The sequence below is a fragment of the Kogia breviceps genome, chromosome 13 (genome assembly GCF_026419965.1).
Source record: "Kogia breviceps isolate mKogBre1 chromosome 13, mKogBre1 haplotype 1, whole genome shotgun sequence".
Lineage (NCBI taxonomy): Eukaryota > Metazoa > Chordata > Mammalia > Artiodactyla > Physeteridae > Kogia > Kogia breviceps.
Genome location: NC_081322.1, coordinates 59,943,216 through 59,960,573, shown reverse-complemented (window position 1 = coordinate 59,960,573; position 17,358 = coordinate 59,943,216). Strand labels below are relative to the sequence as shown.

General features: G+C 40.1%; 1 protein-coding gene across 1 annotated transcript in view; it reads left to right on the top strand.

Moving 5' to 3' along the window:
- The window catches only part of SAMD3 (sterile alpha motif domain containing 3), a 47,022-nt gene that overhangs the window by 7,317 nt on the left and 22,347 nt on the right, over positions 1-17,358 (top strand). The window contains 2 exon segments of the mRNA XM_067010744.1: positions 14,303-14,488; positions 14,744-14,828. Coding sequence (XP_066866845.1) covers positions 14,303-14,488; positions 14,744-14,828 — 271 coding nt within the window.

Sequence of the window (17,358 nt, the reverse complement as noted above, 5' to 3'; positions counted from 1 at the left end):
ACCACAAAGATCCCTCAGAGTGAAGTGCAGGATCCCACATCTCCTACCCCACAGGTGTATAGAACACCCCATACCTAAGGGTTGTGTGTTTGGAAGTGTTATATTGTAACTCTAGTCCTTGATTGGAGATTCCCAGTGTACCTTAACATAGTAAATGCTATGAGGACTCCTACAGTAAGAAAACCCCTTTCACTCTGTCTGGCCCAGAATTCTTTCTTTGTGTAACAGCTATTAACATTACAGGAAACACCTTAGGAAATAATGACTTAAAGATGTCTTACTTAAGTCAGGATTCATTCATTCATTCCACAGTAGTTACTTACTGAGTGCTTACTCTGTGCCAGGCACTGGTAGACACAGAGGGTACAGGGGTGAGCAGAGCAGACCAAGCCTCCCACCTCACAGAGTTCACGTTCTAATGGTGGGGGGGAATAACAAATACATATGATATTACATTGTAAATATGTTTAAGTGCTATGAAGGCTAATAATGCCAAGAAAAAAGGGAGGAATAGAGAGTGAGTGACGTGTGTATGTGCATATGTGTGTGTTAGCTATAGGAGGGTTCTATCTCAGGCAGGGTTTTCAGTTAAGTCCTTAAACTTTGACTAAGTAATGCTTGAGCAGGGACCCAAATGAAATGAGCTAGAACCAAAATTTCCTTCCGTGGAAGATATCTGTGGACCCAGCCAAACAGAAATTACCAAATCAGGGACAGTTGGGCTGACATGACTGATAAATAACTCTCTGACTCCTGCCCATTCCCATTAAATCTAATGGGACGTGTTTGAAGAGATCAAAATAAGCTGGATTTCTAGTCTCTTTTTCCCTTTTGTTCAGTCCAAAAGTTGCTAAATATATCCCATGAGCTAGGTATTATGTAGACAGTGGGTGAAGCGGGGGCAATTTTGTCCTTGCCTAGGGGAACTCAGAGTCTGACAAGAAAGATACATGTTAATAACTGCAATATTGAGAAACAGATGCAGAAATAGATATGCACAGGGTACAGAAAAAGCACAGATGAAGGATAAATAAGACTTTCAGGGAAGTGAGTATGGAGAACGCCCCTGGGGGAAGGCTGCACAAAAACTGAGGGAGGATTTTGAAACATGATTAGAATTTCATCTGAAGCAAGATGGAGCAAGAGAAGAAAAGGACATTCACAGCAAAGCAAACAGCATGTGCAAAGGTACAGGCACCTGAAACAGAGTAGGGCATTCTACTTGGAATAAGTATTTTTGGAATGTGAGAGACAGAGGCAGAGGAAATGGACTTTCTGGGAATGATGAGAGGTGCTGTTAGGGAGGTAAGGAGCCTCTGTGCTGTGCCAATGGACAAGACAGTGCTTTTTAACTGTGACTGTACATTAGATTCTCCTGGAGGACTTAAACAAAATATAGCAGGGCCCTAGACCAGAGCTCCTCGAACTCAAATGTAATTCAAGGTCACCCAGGAATCTTATTAAAATGCAGATTCTAATTTAGTAGGTCGAGGTGGGGCTCAAGATTCAGCATTTCTAACAGACCCCCCTAAGAAATGCCAAGCTGTCCCTGGACTACCCTTTGTAGTAGTAGCAGGTCATTTCTGGAGGTGTACAATAGACTGGATGCTGTGTCCCTCCAAAATTCATATGTTGAAACCCTAATCCCAATATGATGCTATTTGGAGGGAGAGGACTTCCGGGAGGTAATTAGGTCATGAAAGTAGACCCCTCATGGATGGGATTAGTGTCATTATAAGAAGAGGCCAGAAAGCTAGCTAGCTCTCTTTCTGGCACATGAGGACACAGCAAGAAGACAGCCTTCTGTAAACCTGGAGGAGGGCATTCACCAAGAACCCAACTTTGCTGTCACCCTCATCTGGAACATCCAGCCTCCATAACTGTGAGAAATTATGTTTATGGTTTAAGCCACCCAGTTTAATGGTAATCTGGTATAAATCAAGTTACTTGAATCCTTACAAATAGGAAATTTTTATTTTTATGACACTACGAAGTGGAGGAACTGCAAGTCACAGCCTAGGTGACACACAGCTGGGAGAAGACTGTCAGTCTTTTTTTTTTTTTTCCATGAGGCACATAAAACCAGCACTCTGGGCCAGATTTGAGAAGTGAATTTTACACCTCCATCTCCATTTAGAAGATGCTCTGAGGATGTATGCTGTTCACTGTGAGGTCAGGATTCAAAATCTAGTAGTATACAGGTGGATTAGTAAAAAGCTACCCTAGATCCACTCAGCCCTGAACTACCAGATTTTGATAATTCTGAACTACAAAATAGCAGTACTCAACCATTTTGCAACAATTGTGTAAGTAGTGTCTCATTACCTTTTCTTTTGTATGAATGAGAAATTAAAAAGAAAGAGGGACTCAGACATGATAGCTCCATGAGATCTGTTTCTGTGCCTGTCATGCTAATAAGTGTAAATATTGAGGGTAAAGGCCAGAAGTTTCTGGGTCTTTGTCCATCTCTCAATACCAAGAAGAATTGGGGAATAGGAAGAAATAAAAGATTTATGTATTTTATGCTTCTTTGCTTGATTAGTCAGGTCCCCCAGAGTTCCTGGGTTCTTGAATCTCACACTGGCAAGCAAGGACTGGGAGAATTTGAGAGGTGCCTGTCTGTGCCACAGCAGAGTGCATGATGCCATCCACATCTTTACCTCTACTTTATGCTTGATTATGTGTTCACACGTGCCTTTCAGAAACTAAATTCTTCTGGAAGTCTCATAGATTAAATAGCAGCTGTGATAGCCCAGAGCTGTAAAACATAAATTAAAAGCAATCGTCAAAATGCTGAGACTGTGGAGCAAACATTTTCTGAATTAGTGGTAGTTACCATCAGTTGCAGCAAGGAAGCAGCATTTCCTTCATAGTCCTTGCATGTCTTGCAGTGACATTGTTCACTATTTTCAGAGATGGCATCTCACCTTGCTCATTGGCATGTATCTCTTTATTGGGCTTTTCAGAACTTCTTGTTTACTTTGTTTCCTTAGCAGTGCAAAGTCTTGCCTAGGTAAAGTAAAGCAGGTAATTCTCAGAGTACTGGCATCATAACACAGAAGCAACATTTCTGTTTAACTTTGTAGTTTGGTGAAATTTGGCCCCTATTTTGAAGATATGTATTATAAGGTCCTTTTCTGTCCTATGGTAAGGTGATAGCAAGTTCTTTAAACAAATGTCTAAGCCTCCTCTAGCTTCCTTTCTTTTCTTCTATGTTCCAAAAACACTGAAACTTTTATTTATTTATTTATTTATTTTTTAAATTTTTTTTTGCGGTACGCGGGCCTCTCACCGTCGTGGCCTCTCCCGTCGCGGAGCACAGGCTCCGGACGCGCAGGCTCAGCGGCCACGGCTCACGGGCCCAGCCGTTCCGCGGCACGTGGGATCCTCCCGGACCGGGGCACGAACCCGTGTCCCCTGCATCGGCAGGCGGACTCTCAACTGCTGCGCCACCGGGGAAGCCCAACACTGAAACTTTTAGATGTTGCTGTGGTTACATGCCGTTTAGTTTCAGAGTTGATAATGTAAAAACTGGGCATCCCAATATATACCATTTTCAGGGTATAAAGTCTGCAAGCTTGGGTGTGGAAAAGAACAAAATGAATGTAGGCTTGTGGAACACAGTTAGGTCCCTGGAGAGCATGGTATTTGTCACTGCTTTCTCTTCCGATGGTGGGAGTACTACTGCTGATGGTAGTGGTAGTTTAGATGTGAAGACTAAGACCGGTAGCGAGAAAGGCTGTTCTTCATAGCAAAGTCCTCACTCGTCTCTTGCTCTTCTTCCTTGAGGACCAGAAAGCAATACCATTTTACAAGACTAGAAAAGCATCACAATCCCTCAAGATAGCAGATTATCTCCAAGCTGGGGCCGCTAGAAAAAGGTGTCGTTTGTTAACTAAATTCTAGGAAAGCAGGCATGATTCATAACGACTCCAAAAGTCAACCAGAAGTCAGTTGAGGGTGATGTGAACTCTGCCCTTTGTTCTGTAGAGAATCCACATGCGATGCAGCTGGAGCCTGGTGAGATACTGAGAAAACTTCTTTGGGACTTTTTTTCGGTGGTGTTTGATCATTTTGTAATTCTCAACAGCCACAGTCTAATTCCTAGGTACGCTTTGTATATACAGAGGACTCTACTCCAATCCCCAGATCTGCCTCTTTTGCACTGGGGTCCCACTAGTTTTCATATCTCAAACTTGTGGACTTAGTGATGTGACACTTCAATTTCATGTATGAAAACACAAGTTTATGGAACTAATGTCTGCCTTTGTTTGTCTGTCATAGAATGTTACATTTCATGTTTTATATCTCTCTCAAATGTTCCTAAAACTTTCTACAACATTTTTGTTACAAACTGTTCCACTCAACAGTGACATAGGGAAATCAAACAGATAAGGAGCCGAGACATAAGATGACTACTCACAGGGCCAGTGTTGGACCAGGCCACGTGGGAGATTCAGACAAGAAAGACCACCCAAGAGGCAGGAGAGTGGGGAAGAGAATCCACCTGGGAGAGGGCTAAGGTGAGCCTAGAAGATCGAGGGAAACTTAGGGCATTGAGGTGAGAGAAACAACGGCTAACACATGCATAGTGTGGCCTGGAGAATTAGTAGGCTTGAACCTTGGCTGGATCTGAGAATTCACACTGGTTACTAGCTGATAATAAAACAGCACACAAAATTGGACCATATTATGAATTGTCCTAATTATTAAGTAAGTTATGTAACTGGAGATAAAACAAGTAGTCCCTACCCTCATGTATGTCTCTTCTGCTCCCTGCCATGGCTCAACATCTGCCTTCTGTACATTGAGATTTTTTCTTAGGAGAGCTGGAGTTTCATTGGCCCTGTTCTGAATAGGGCCATCTTTTTTTTTTTTTTTTTTTTTTTTTTTGCTGTACTCAGGCCTCTCACTGTTGTGGCCTCTCCCGTTGCGGAGCACAGGCTCCGGGCGCACAGGCTCAGCGGCCATGGCTCACGGGCCCAGCCGCTCCGCGGCCTGTGGGATCTTCCCGGACTGGGACACGAACCCGTGTCCCCTGCATCGGCAGGCGGACTCTCAACCACTGCGCCACTAGGGAAGCCCCTAGGGCCATCTTCTTCATCCTAGGTGAGCCCTATATTGTCTATTCCTTGGGAGTAAAATAATTAGGTGACTTTTCTTCCTTATTAAGGTTAAACAAAGTTTTTCCAGCCAATGACTTTTTTTTTAACATCTAATATCGGAGTATAATTACTTTTCAGTGTTGTGTTCGTTTCTGCTGTACAACAAAGTGAATCAGCTACATGAATACATATATCCCCATATCCCCTCCCTCCTGTGTCTCCCTCCCACCCTCCCTATCCCACCACTCCAGGTGGTCGCAAAGCACCGAGCTGATCTCCTTGTGCTATATGGCTGCTTCCCACTAGCTATCTATTTTACATTTGATAGTATATATATGTCCATGCCACTCTCTCACTTCGTCCCAGCTTACCCTTCCCCCTCCCTGTGTCCTCAAGTCCATTCTCTATGTCTGCGTCTTTATTTCTGTCCTGCCCCTAGGTTCTTCAGAACCAATTTTTTTTTTGAGATTCCGTATGTATGTTAGCATACGGTATTTGTTTTTCTCTTTCTGACTTGCTTCACTTTGTATGACAGACTCTAAGTCCATCCATCTCACTACATATAACTCAATTTCACTTCCTTTTATGGCTGAGTAATATTCCATTGTATATATGTGCCACATCTTCTTTAATCCATTCATCTGTTGATGGACACTTAGGTTGCTTCCATATCCTGGCTAATGTAAATGGAGCTGCCATGAACATTGTGGTACATGAATTTTTTGAATTATGGTTTTCTCAAGGTACATGCCCAGTAGTGGGATTGCTGGGTCATATGGTAGTTCTTTTTTAAGGAACCTCCATACTGTTCTCTATAGTGGCTATATCAATTTACATTCCCACCAACAGTGCAAGAGGGTTCCCTTTTCTCCATACCCTCTCCAGCATTTATTGTTTGTAGATTTTTTGATGATGGCCATTCTGACTGGTGTGAGGTGACACGTCATTGTAGATTTGATTTGCATTTCTCTAATGATTAGTGATGTTGAGCATCCTTTCATGTGTTTGTTGGCAATCTGTATATCTTCTTTGGAGAAATGTCTATTTAGGTCTTCTGCCCTTTATAGGATTGGGTTGTTGTTTTTTTGATATTGAGCTGCATGAGCTACTTGTAAATTTTGGAGATTAATCCTTGGTCAGTTGCTTCATTTGCAAGTATTTTCTCCCATTCTGAGAGTTGTCTTTTCTTCTTGTTTATGGTTTCCTTTGCTGTGCAAAAGCTTTTAAGTTTCATTAGGTCCCATTTGTTTATTTTTGTTTTTATTTCCATTTCTCTAGGAGGTGGATCAAAAAGGATCTTGCTGTGATTTATGTCATAGTGTGTTCTGCCTATGTTTTCCTCTAAAAGTTTTATGGTGCCTGGCCTTACATTTAAGTCTTTAGTCCATTTTGAACTTATTTTTGTGTATGATGTTAGGGAGTGATCTAATTTCATTCTTTTACATGTAGTTGTCCAGTTTTCCCAGCACCACTTATCGAAGAGGCTATCCTTCTCCATTGTATATTCTTGCCTCTGTATCAAATATAAGGTGACCATATGTGCATGGGTTTATCTCTGGGCTCTCTATCCTGTTCCATTGATCTATATTTCTGTTTTTGTGCCAGTACCATAAGTCTTGATTACTGTAGCTTTGCAGTATAGTCTGAAGTCAGGGAGCCTGATTCCTCCAGCTCCGTTTTTCTTTCTCAACATTGCTTTGGCTATTCGGGGTCTTTTGTGTTTCCATACAAATTGTGAAATTTTTTGTTCTAGTTCTGTGGAAAATGCCATTGGTAGTTTGATAGGGATTGTGTTGAAGATGTAGATTGCTTTGGGTAGTATAGTCATTTTCACAATGTTGATTCTTCCAATCCAAGAACATGGTATATCTCTCCATGTGTTTGTATCATATTTAATTTCTTTCATCCATGTCTTATAGTTTTCTGCATACAGGTCTTTTGTCTCCCTAGGTAGGTTTATTCCTAGGTATTTTATTCTTTTTGTTGCAGTGGTAAATGGGAGTGTTTCCTTCATTTCTCTTTCACATTTTTCATCATTAGTGTATACGAATGCATGAGATTTCTGTGCATTAATTTTGTATTGTGCTACTTTACCAAATTCATTGATTATCTCTAGTAGTTTTCTGGTAGAGTCTTTAGGATTCTCTATGTATAGTATCATGTCACCTGCAAACAGTGACAGTTTTACTTCTTTTCTGATTTGGATTCCTTTTATTTCTTTTTCTTCTCTGATGGCTGTGGCTAAAACTTCCAAAACTATGTTGAATGATAGTGGTGAGAGTGGGCAACCTTGTCTTGTTCCTGATCTAGTGGAAATGGTTTCAGTTTTTCACCATTGAGAATGATGTTGGCTGTGGGTTTATCATGTATGGCCTTTATTATTTTGAGGTAAGCTCCCTCTATGCCTACTTTCTGGAGGGTTTTTATCATAAATAGGTGTTAAACTTTGTCAAAAGCTTTTTCTGCATCTATTGAGATGATCATATGGTTTTTATCCTTCAGTTTGTTAATATGGTGTATCACATTGATTGATTTACATATATTGAAGAATCCTTACATTCCTGGGATAACCCCACTTGCTCATGGTATGATTCTTTTATTGTGCTGTTGGATTCTGTTTGCTAGTATTTTGTTGAGGATTTTTGCCTCTATGTTAATCAGTGATATAGGCCTGTAGTTTTCTTTCTTTGTGACATCTTTGGTTTTGGTATCAGGGTGATGGTGGCCTCATAGAATGAGCTTGGTAGTGTTCCTCCTTCTGCTATATTTTGGAAGAATTTGAGAAGGATAGGTGTTAGCTCTTCTCTAAATGTTGGATAGAATTCTTCTGTGAAGCCATCTGGTCCTGAGCTTTTGTTTGTTGGAAGATTTTTAATCACAGTTTCAATTTCAGTGCTTGTGATTGGTCTGTTTATATTTTCTATTTCTTCCTGGTTCAGTCTCAGAAGGTTGTGCTTTTCTAATAATTTGTCCATTTCTTCCAGGTTGTCCATTTGATTAGCATACAACTGCTTGTAGTAATCTCTCATGATCCTTGTACTTCTGCAGTGTCAGTTGTTACTTCTTTTTCATTTCTAATTCTGTTGATTTGAGTCTTCTCCCTTTTTTTCTTGATAAGTCTGGCTAATGGTTTATCAATTTTGTTTATCATCTCAAAGAATGAGTTTTCAGTTTGTTTTTTTCATTTCTTTTTCATTTGTGTCTGATCTGATCTTTATGATTTCTTTCCTTCTGCTAACTGGGGTTTTTTTCTCCTTCTTTCTCTAATTGCTTTAGGTGTAAGGTTAGGTTGTTTATTTGAGATGTTTCTTGTTTCTTGAGGTAGGATTGTATTGTCATAAACTTCCCTCTTAGAACTGCTTTTGCTGCATCCCATAGGTTTTGGGTCATCGTGTTTTCATTGTCCTTTGTTTCTAAGTATTTTTTTATTTCCTCTTTGATTCCTTCAATGATCTCTTGGTTATTTAGTAGTGTATTGTTTAGCCTCCATGTATTTGTATTTTTTACAGTTTTTTTCCTTTAATTGCTATCTAGTCTCATAGCGTTGTGATCAGAAAAGATGCTTGATATGATTTCAATTTTCTTAAATTTACCAAGGCTTGATTTGTGACCCAAGATATGATCTATCCTGGAAAATGTTCCATGAACACTTGAGAAGAAAGTGTATTCTGTTGTTTTTGGATGGAATGTCATATAAATATCAATTAAGCCCATCTTCTTCAATGTGTCATTTAAAGCTTGTATTTCCTTATTTATTTTCATTTTGGATGATCTGTCCATTGGTGAAAATGGGGTGTTAAAGTCCCCTACTATTATTGTGTTACTGTCAGTTTCCCCTTTTATGGCTGTTAGCACTGGCCTTATGTATTGAGGTGCTCCTATGTTGGGTGCATAAATATTTATAATTGTTATATCTTTCTCTTGGTTTGATACCTTGATCATCATGTAGTGTCCTTCTTTGTCTCTTGTAATAGTCTTTAAAGTCTATTTTGTCTCATATGAGAATTGCTACTCCAGCTTTCTTTTGATTTCCATTTGCATGGAATATCTTTTTCCATCCCCTCCTTTTCAGTCTGTATGTGTCCCTAGGTCTGAAGTGGGTCTCTTATAGACAGCATATGTACGGGTCTTGTTTTTTTGTCCATTCAGCCTGTCTATGTCTTTTGGTTGGAACATTTAATCCATTTACATTTAAGTTAATTCTCGATATATATGTTCCTGTTACCATTTTCTTAATTGTTTTGGGTTTGTTATTTTAGGTCTTTTCCTTCTCTTGTGTTTCTGGCCTGGAGAAGTTCCTTTAGCATTTGTTGTAAAGGTGGTTTAGTGGTGCTGAATTCTCTTAACTTTTGCTTATATGTAAAGGTTTTAATTTCTCCCTCGAATGTGAATGAGATCCTTGCTGGATAGAGTAATCTTGATTGTAGGTTTTTACGTTTCATCACTTTAAATATGTCCTGCCACTCCTTTCTGGCTTGCAGAGTTTCTGCTGAAAAATCAACTTTAACCTTATGGGGATTCCCTTGTATGTTATTTGTTGTTTTTCCCTTGCTGCTTTCAATACTTTTCTTTGTATTTAATTTTTGATAGTTTGATTAATATGTATCTTGTCTTGTTTCTCTTTGGGTTTATCCTGTATGGTACTCTCTGTGCTTCCTGGACTTGATTGACTATTTCCTTTCCCATGTTAGGGAAGTTTCCGACTATAATCTCTTCAAATATTTTCTCAGACCCTTTCTTTTACTCTTCTTCTTCTGGGACCCTATAATTCGCATGTTAGTGCATTTAATGCTGTCCCAGAGGTCTCTGAGACTGTCCTCAATTCTTTTTATTCTTTTTTTCTTTATTCTTCACCCTGGCAGTTATTTCCACCATTTTATCTTCCAGCTCACTTATGCATTCTTCTGTCTCAGTTATTATGTTATTGATTCCTTCTAGAGGTTTGTTTTTTTTTTAAATTTCAGTAATTGTGTTGTTCCTCACTGTTTGCTCTTTAGTTGTTCTAGATCCTTGTTAAATGTTTCTTGTATTTTCTCCATTCTGTTTCCGTGATTTTGGATCATCTTTATTATCATTACTCTGAATTCTTTTTCAGGTAGGTTGCCTATTTTGTCTTCATTTATTGGTCTTGTAGGTTTTTACCTTGCTCCTTCATCTGTTACAAATTTTTTTGTCATTTCATTTTTTTTTTTTTTTGATGGGTGGTACTGTATTCCTTTCTTACTGTTTGTTTGGCCTGAGACGTCCAGCACTGGAGTTTGCAGGCAGTTGGATAGAGCCAGGTCTTGGTGCTGAGATGAGGACCTCCATGAGGCCTCACTCTGATTGATATTCCCTGGGGTCTGAGTTTCTCTGTTAGTCCAGCGGTTTGGACCACAGGAGCTCAGTCTTGAACTCTGGCCTGGGAACCAAGATCCTGCAAGCTTCCTGGCATGGTAAAAAAAAAAAAAAAAGGAAGAAAGAAAGAAAAAAAGGACTATTACAATATCAAAGAATAAAAAAAAAATTAGAAATATAAAAGATATATTAGGAAAAATAAAACTATAATTGAAACAACTGCAACAAGGTAAAATAAAACCACGACAGAAAAAAGGAAAATAATAAAATAAGAAAGGTGTGTGTGGGGTGTGTGGAACAAGTCAAAAGGAGAGATCACTAACAAAATATAAAGAATAAAATAAAATTAGAAAAATAAGAGATTTATTAGGAAAAACAAATATAAAAGTATCAACAGCAATGAATCAACAAGGTAAAAGAGAACCCCAATCTAAAAGAAGAAAAAAAAAAAGAAAAAAGAAAACCTTGGCTATGGGCAGGGGAGGAATTTAAGCAGGGGGTGGGGTTTAAGGTGGCGCGGGACCTAGGCATGTGGGGGGGGTGACCTTTGAGCATGGGGCGGGGCCTCTGCTTAGGACCTGCATGGAAAGGAGGGCCTCTGGAGGGAGTTCCGAGTTTGGATGTAGGGCCCTGGGTGAGGGTGTGTGGGTGGGGTTTAGGCCCAACCAGCTCCCTGGTGCCTAAGTGGACAGGGAAAGCACTGGCCCTGTTCCTTTCCATTCCTTCACATGCCTCCCCCACAGTCTCCACCAGGGTCTCCCCTATCGACCCTGGACCCCTAATCATGGGTGGGTCCTATGGTGTAGGAACTCCTCCCCTCCCGCAGCCACCTCCCAGAGGTCCGGCCTTTACTTTTGCTCCCCCTTCTCTCCCTCCCATTCCCTTAGGACCCATGCAGCTGGAGGGAGCCTAGGTGGGCAGAGGATCAAGCCTGGGATCTCAACAGGTTCCTGGGGGTCCAAGTGGGCAGGGGAAACCTGGCCACGCTCCCTTTTGATCCTCTGCCCTCCCAGTCGTTACTCAATTTCCCCCTGCAAGTGTGGGATCCCTTCCCCTCCCCCAGCTGCCCCTCAGGGGTGCCAGTCCAACCCCGCCTCCACTTCTCCTCCCCCTGCACTCCCCCCACGGCCCACATCCTACCCAGTCGCTGGGGGTTCCTCCCATCCCCTTAGGTGTCTGTGGTCCCCCACTGGTGCCTGGTAGGTGCCCTAGTTGTGAGGAGACATGAATTCCACGTCCTCCTAGTCCGCCATCTTGACTCCACTCAGTCAATGAGCTTTTTCATGAGAAGCTCCACCTCATAATTTTTTTAAATTAGCACATACTGCAGTAATAATACTATTAATTATCATATGTGTCAGCTTAACCTTATTGTAAGTTTTATTTTATTACAAATATAAACTCTACATACATACTTAGTGTTTAGTGCAATAGACTCGGATTAGTTAGACTGGGATCAATCCTAGCCATTAACATGTTTTCAAAGTTCTCCAGATGATTGTACTGTGTACCCAGGGTTGAGATCCACTGGATTAAAGATCTTTGTTTTGTGGTTGTATCTTGTTGAAGGGCACTGGTTCAGAGGTAGGAACAGAAATATCAGCATCCTCTTAGTCTGGGAATTTTTTCTGCTCTGTGCACTTACTTTAAGTTGACTTCTAGGGTGTTCTGCCCAACTCTACCTCAATAAAGATATGAATAATCTTAACCTCACAGTAAAGTTTTTAAAATCCAATGCAAATATTGTTTTATGGATGGGAAGTGATTGTGCCTGCAGTTATCTGCACCTAAATTAGAGTGTATTTTAAATTTCTGATTCTAGTATTCTGTGTAATACTAATTTTGACTTGTATTAGTTAGCATAGCTTGTATTCTGTTCACTCCCCAAATATCCTGTTAAATTGGTTTAATGTAAAGAAAAGGAAAATTTGATGCCCCTGATTTTGTCTAATTAGGAACAAGATGGAATATCTGGCTTTGATAGAGCTTGTATGTGTCGAGTTACATTCTAGGTATTTGACAGAAATAAGACCATGCTATATAGTGCCTACCCTGATGTTGAAAAGACCTACAGAAAAAATATATAGAACAAGAAGGTAAAAAATTGCCTCCAGCCCTATTTTATAGCATTGGAATGTGGAAGTTATCCATTGATGTGGCACTAAATAAGACATGGCAACCTCACAGGTCTAAGGGGGTCATGCAGCTAAATTAGCTTGAAACTCCCGAGGATAAGGAGATAGATGTTAAAATCTTGTACTGAAACCAAGTTTAACACCTGCACAGTTGCAGCACCTTTCAAAAATCTTGGGAAGGCACAAAATACAGCAAACAAAACTTGCCATTACTTTACACCCTCGGTTTAAGTAGATAAGGAGAGATCATGGGAGAAAGAAAGAATAGAATAGAATAGGAAAGGAAATAGGGATTGTAGAAGAGTATTTGCCACCTAGTACACCCCCAATAAATATTGGTTGAATAAATGAATGAAATGAGGGAGGAACACTGGAAAATAATTTGGGCTGAGGCAAAAATTTCTTCTGGGCACTGCCTGTTGCTGTACTGAAGCCAGCGTTGAAATTAACAGTGTGCTCATTTTAGCCAGGACATATTTTCATCGCTGATGCAGTTACTGCCAAAGAGGGAAAAAAAGGAGAAAGAGCTTATCATGAAAAGAGAGGAGAGGAGAGTTCTTTCTCCTCTTTTCTTTATTCCCCATGTTTCATTATACCTCTTGCATTCTTACAAAATATGACCTAAAATTCTAAAGGAAACCTGGCCTTTCAAAGCTCATCTGAATTTTATTTGGACTACTAAGGCTTCCATGCTTGTACCAGAAAATTAACCTACTTAAGTTAACTTAGGAAATCTTTCTTTGTCTTCTGCTTGGCTTGCCTCTATTACTTCACTTCCATTCCAATCAATCCTGTTAGTGAATTGGATTAAAAGCTATCTATTGTCTCTGGTAACTTGGTTGGAAATTTTACTTTTTATACACTGGATCAATCACTAACTTTAAGGTTTTAAAGTGGTTCTGATATTTAATTTTATAAAAAACCTTATTGAGGTATAATTTTCATAACATAAAATTCACCCATTAAAGTATACAGCTCAGTTAATTTTAGCAGATTTTTGCAGGTGTGCAGCCATTGTCACAATCCATTTTGGAATGCTTTCATCACCCTAAAAATTCCCTGGTGTCCTTTTTTTCAGTCAGTCTTCACTCCAACCCCCAGCCCCCGGCAACCACTGATCTGCTTTCTGTAGCTATCATTTTCTGTAGCCTTTTGTAGCAACTTCATCTGAATGGATCAGAATATCTGAAATTTATTTTAAATGTAGAGACCAAGTTTACCTTATTAAAATAGCCAACAACAACTAAATTAAGTGACTCTTGTATTTCACTACAAACAGAAGCTAAATAAGTTAATTAGAAGAGTTTTCTGAATCAGGTGCTAAGAGTTTATCATATGCCTCATTTGCTTTGCTGAATTGCAATTTACTCTCTTTTAGTTAGATACCTTGTTCAGTTTTGAGCTATGCATTACATATTAACTCTTCAAGATATATGGATCAAAATTCTTTCCAACTTTAGACTTTATTCTATAGTCTATACTGTTATGACATTTTTCTCCAGGATGACAAATATTCGTGTGTGTGCAAAGGGAAAGAAAACAGAGATGCCCGATGAGGCCTCAAACATTTGCAGGTAGATGATTGGATGGAAGATGGATTGATGACTTCCATATATTTCGGCCTCAAGAAAGTGGTTTCTATCATAAGTTCTCGGGGTGTAGAGAATTAACATGTTGTGTATATTTGAAACAGAATTTCACTCTTTGTGTGTTTTTATTTAACAGAAGGAATGTGAAACAGGTTCTAACAGGGAATAAAGCCTTACAATGGACTAAGTCCTATGTTTTACCAGAGTTTCCTTATGATGTCAAATGCATGTTAGCAGAACAGAAGTGTCCTGATCACAGCATGAGGATAAGGATCATTGAGTTTCTCCAGGCTGACATGACGAAGTATCTGGAAGGCTCACTGTGAGTAATAACAGGGCAGACTTGCTGCTTTGGGAGAGGGTGTGTTTTCAAAGTAGACTAGAATTCATTTGGAACCGATTCTCTTCAGATTTTGCATGACATATTGGTAGTTAAGTCCAACATTGCCCAATATTTCAATGTCTACACTGTCATATAGAACGATTTGAAGAAAAGTGAATGTAATTTAGACTCATCGTATGAGGAGGAACGTGGGCTTCTTGAACTGAAAAATGTCCTCCCTGCCGCACCAAACAGGTACCCCACCACCCAGCAGTATAACGATGTGGTCAATGCCCTGCTGCAGGCCCACCCTTTCCTGGATGAGGACGGCTGTGGCTTTGTAAGTGACAATGTGGAGCCCTTCTGTTTCTCTCAACCTTTCTTACAATAAGAACTTTGAAAAAAAAAAAAAAAAAAAAAAAAAAAAAAGGCTTCCCTGGTGGTGCAGTGGTTGAGAGTCCGCCTGTCGATGCAGGGGACGCGGGTTCGTGCCCCGGTCCGGGAAGATCCCACGTGCCGCGGAGCAGCTGGGCCCGTGAGCCATGGCCGCTGAGCCTGCGCGTCTGGAGCCTGTGCTCCGCAACGGGAGAGGCCACAACAGTGAGAGGCCCACGTACCGCAAAAAAAAAAAAAAAAAAAAAAGAACCTTGTATTGTCCAGTAATCTTATGCCTCTTTCCCCTTTCCTCAGTCTCTTTCTGTCTGTTTATCTGGGTCTATCTGTTTCTCTTTGTCTGTCAATTTCTCTGACTCTGTCTGGTCTCTCTCTGATTCTGTTCCTTTGGCCGTCTCTTCTGTCTCTTGCTGTCAGTCCCTGTTTTGTTCTAAGTTTGGGTTTCTTTCTCTCTCTATCCCCTCTAGCTCTGTTCTTTTTGATGACTTCTCTGTGTCTCTCTGTGTTCCTTTGTCTTCTTTTAAAAAAAAAAAAAAACACTTTTTTTTTTTAGAGCAGTTTTAGGTACACAGCAAAATTGAGTGAAAGGTACAGAGATTTCCCCATCTCCCTCCTGACCCTCACATGCACAGCCTCCCCCATTATCAACATCCCCAACCAGAGGGGTACATTTGTTACAGTGGATGAACCTATATTGACACATCGTTATCACCCAAAGTCTATAGGTTACGTTAAGGTTCACTCTTGGTGTAGTACGTTTTATGCCATTAGACAAGTGTATCCATCATTATTGTATCACGTGCATGTACACTATTTTCACTGCTCTAAAAGTCCTCTGTGTGCCACCTGTTCATCGCTCCTCATCCTCCTTCATCTTCTTTCTCTCTCCATGTCATCATCGTTCTGTCTCTCTCTGAAAACTGTTTGGAAGCGCATGTGTAAAGATGAGTCTCTAGGAAGGATCTTTAAGAGACACGATACGTGGAAAGAGAAGGCTGTGACTGCACCTACATCAGTGCTTTCATCAATAAAGTGGTTCTTGCCTTTGTTTAGACCCAGTGGAGAAGTGGTCTGCTTTTGAGGTCTTGACTTCCAGCCTCACCTGGCCCTCTCACATCTCTGCTGTTCTGACAAAAACAGAGCCTGGAGGTGTTCTGGGGCAGCAGTTCTCAACTCCGGCTGCACATCAGGATCCCCAGAGATTCTGGTTTAGTTGGTCTGGAGAAGAGACCCTGGCACCTTAAAGTTCCCCAGATGATTCCGATGTGCAGTCAGGATTGGGAAACGCTGCTCTAGAGGTTTCAATACAAGCGTGGCTCTCTGGGTCTGCAAGTCTCTTGGCTTTAAAAAGCCTGGGATATCCATTGCCCAGCAATGTATGCTTAACTCTACTGAACCTCTACTCTTAAAAATAGTTAAGGTGGTTAAAAAAATTGAGTGTATTGTGACACTGGAACTATATGATTTAAGGGACAATTGTGGGGAATTATAGCTTTGTGTACATAAGATTTGTCTGTTAGTCCTTATATCTCTATATGCCGTATATGCATACATTGGTAGACTTATCTAAATAAGATAGATGTCTTTTGCACCTTATTATAGCAGATATCTCTGAGAAAAATTTTTTGCTGTACTTTCTTGAAGACATAGTGTGTATGTGTGTGTGTGTGTGTGTGTGTGTGTGTGTGTGTGAGAGAGAGAGAGAGAGAGAGAGAGAGCACACAGCAAGGAAGCATTTGGTCATTTTTAGGACTAACTTTATTCTCAACTTTTTAAAATTGAAGTACAGTTGATTTATAATATTGTGTTAGTTTCAGATGTATAGCAAAGTGATTCAGTTATATTTATATGTATATATATATATATATTTTACAGATTATTTTCCACCATAGGTTATTACAAGATACTGATATTCTCAACTTTTTATTTCAAAAGTTTTCAACTCTACACAGGAGTTGAAAGACTGCTGCAGTGAACAGCCATATACCCTTTACATAGCTCAAGGTTTCTTAGTCTGGGCAGTATTGCATTTTGGGTGGATACTTCTTTGTGGTGTGGGCTGTCCTCTGCATTGTAAGGTACTTAGCAGCCTCCCTGGCACTCACTAAGCGTGAATAGTACCCCTTCACCCAAACTGATGTAACAACCAACCGTGTCTCCAAACATTGCCAAATGTATCCTGGGCGGGGGGCAAAATCTCTGATGATTGAAAATCACTGATCTAGATTCACTAGGTATTACCATTTTGCCACGTTTACTTTTCCTTTCTCATATTTATTTGTTTGTTTTGACTGAGCATCTGAAAAAAAGCAAGTCACAGTTGCCACTCCTAAATACCTCAGCATGTATCTTATAAGGATAAGGACAATCTCCTACCTAACTACAATACCATTTTTATATCAAAAGAATTAACAATAATTACATAATATCATATACAATCCATATCCCTGTTTCTTCAGTTATTGAAACAAAGTTTT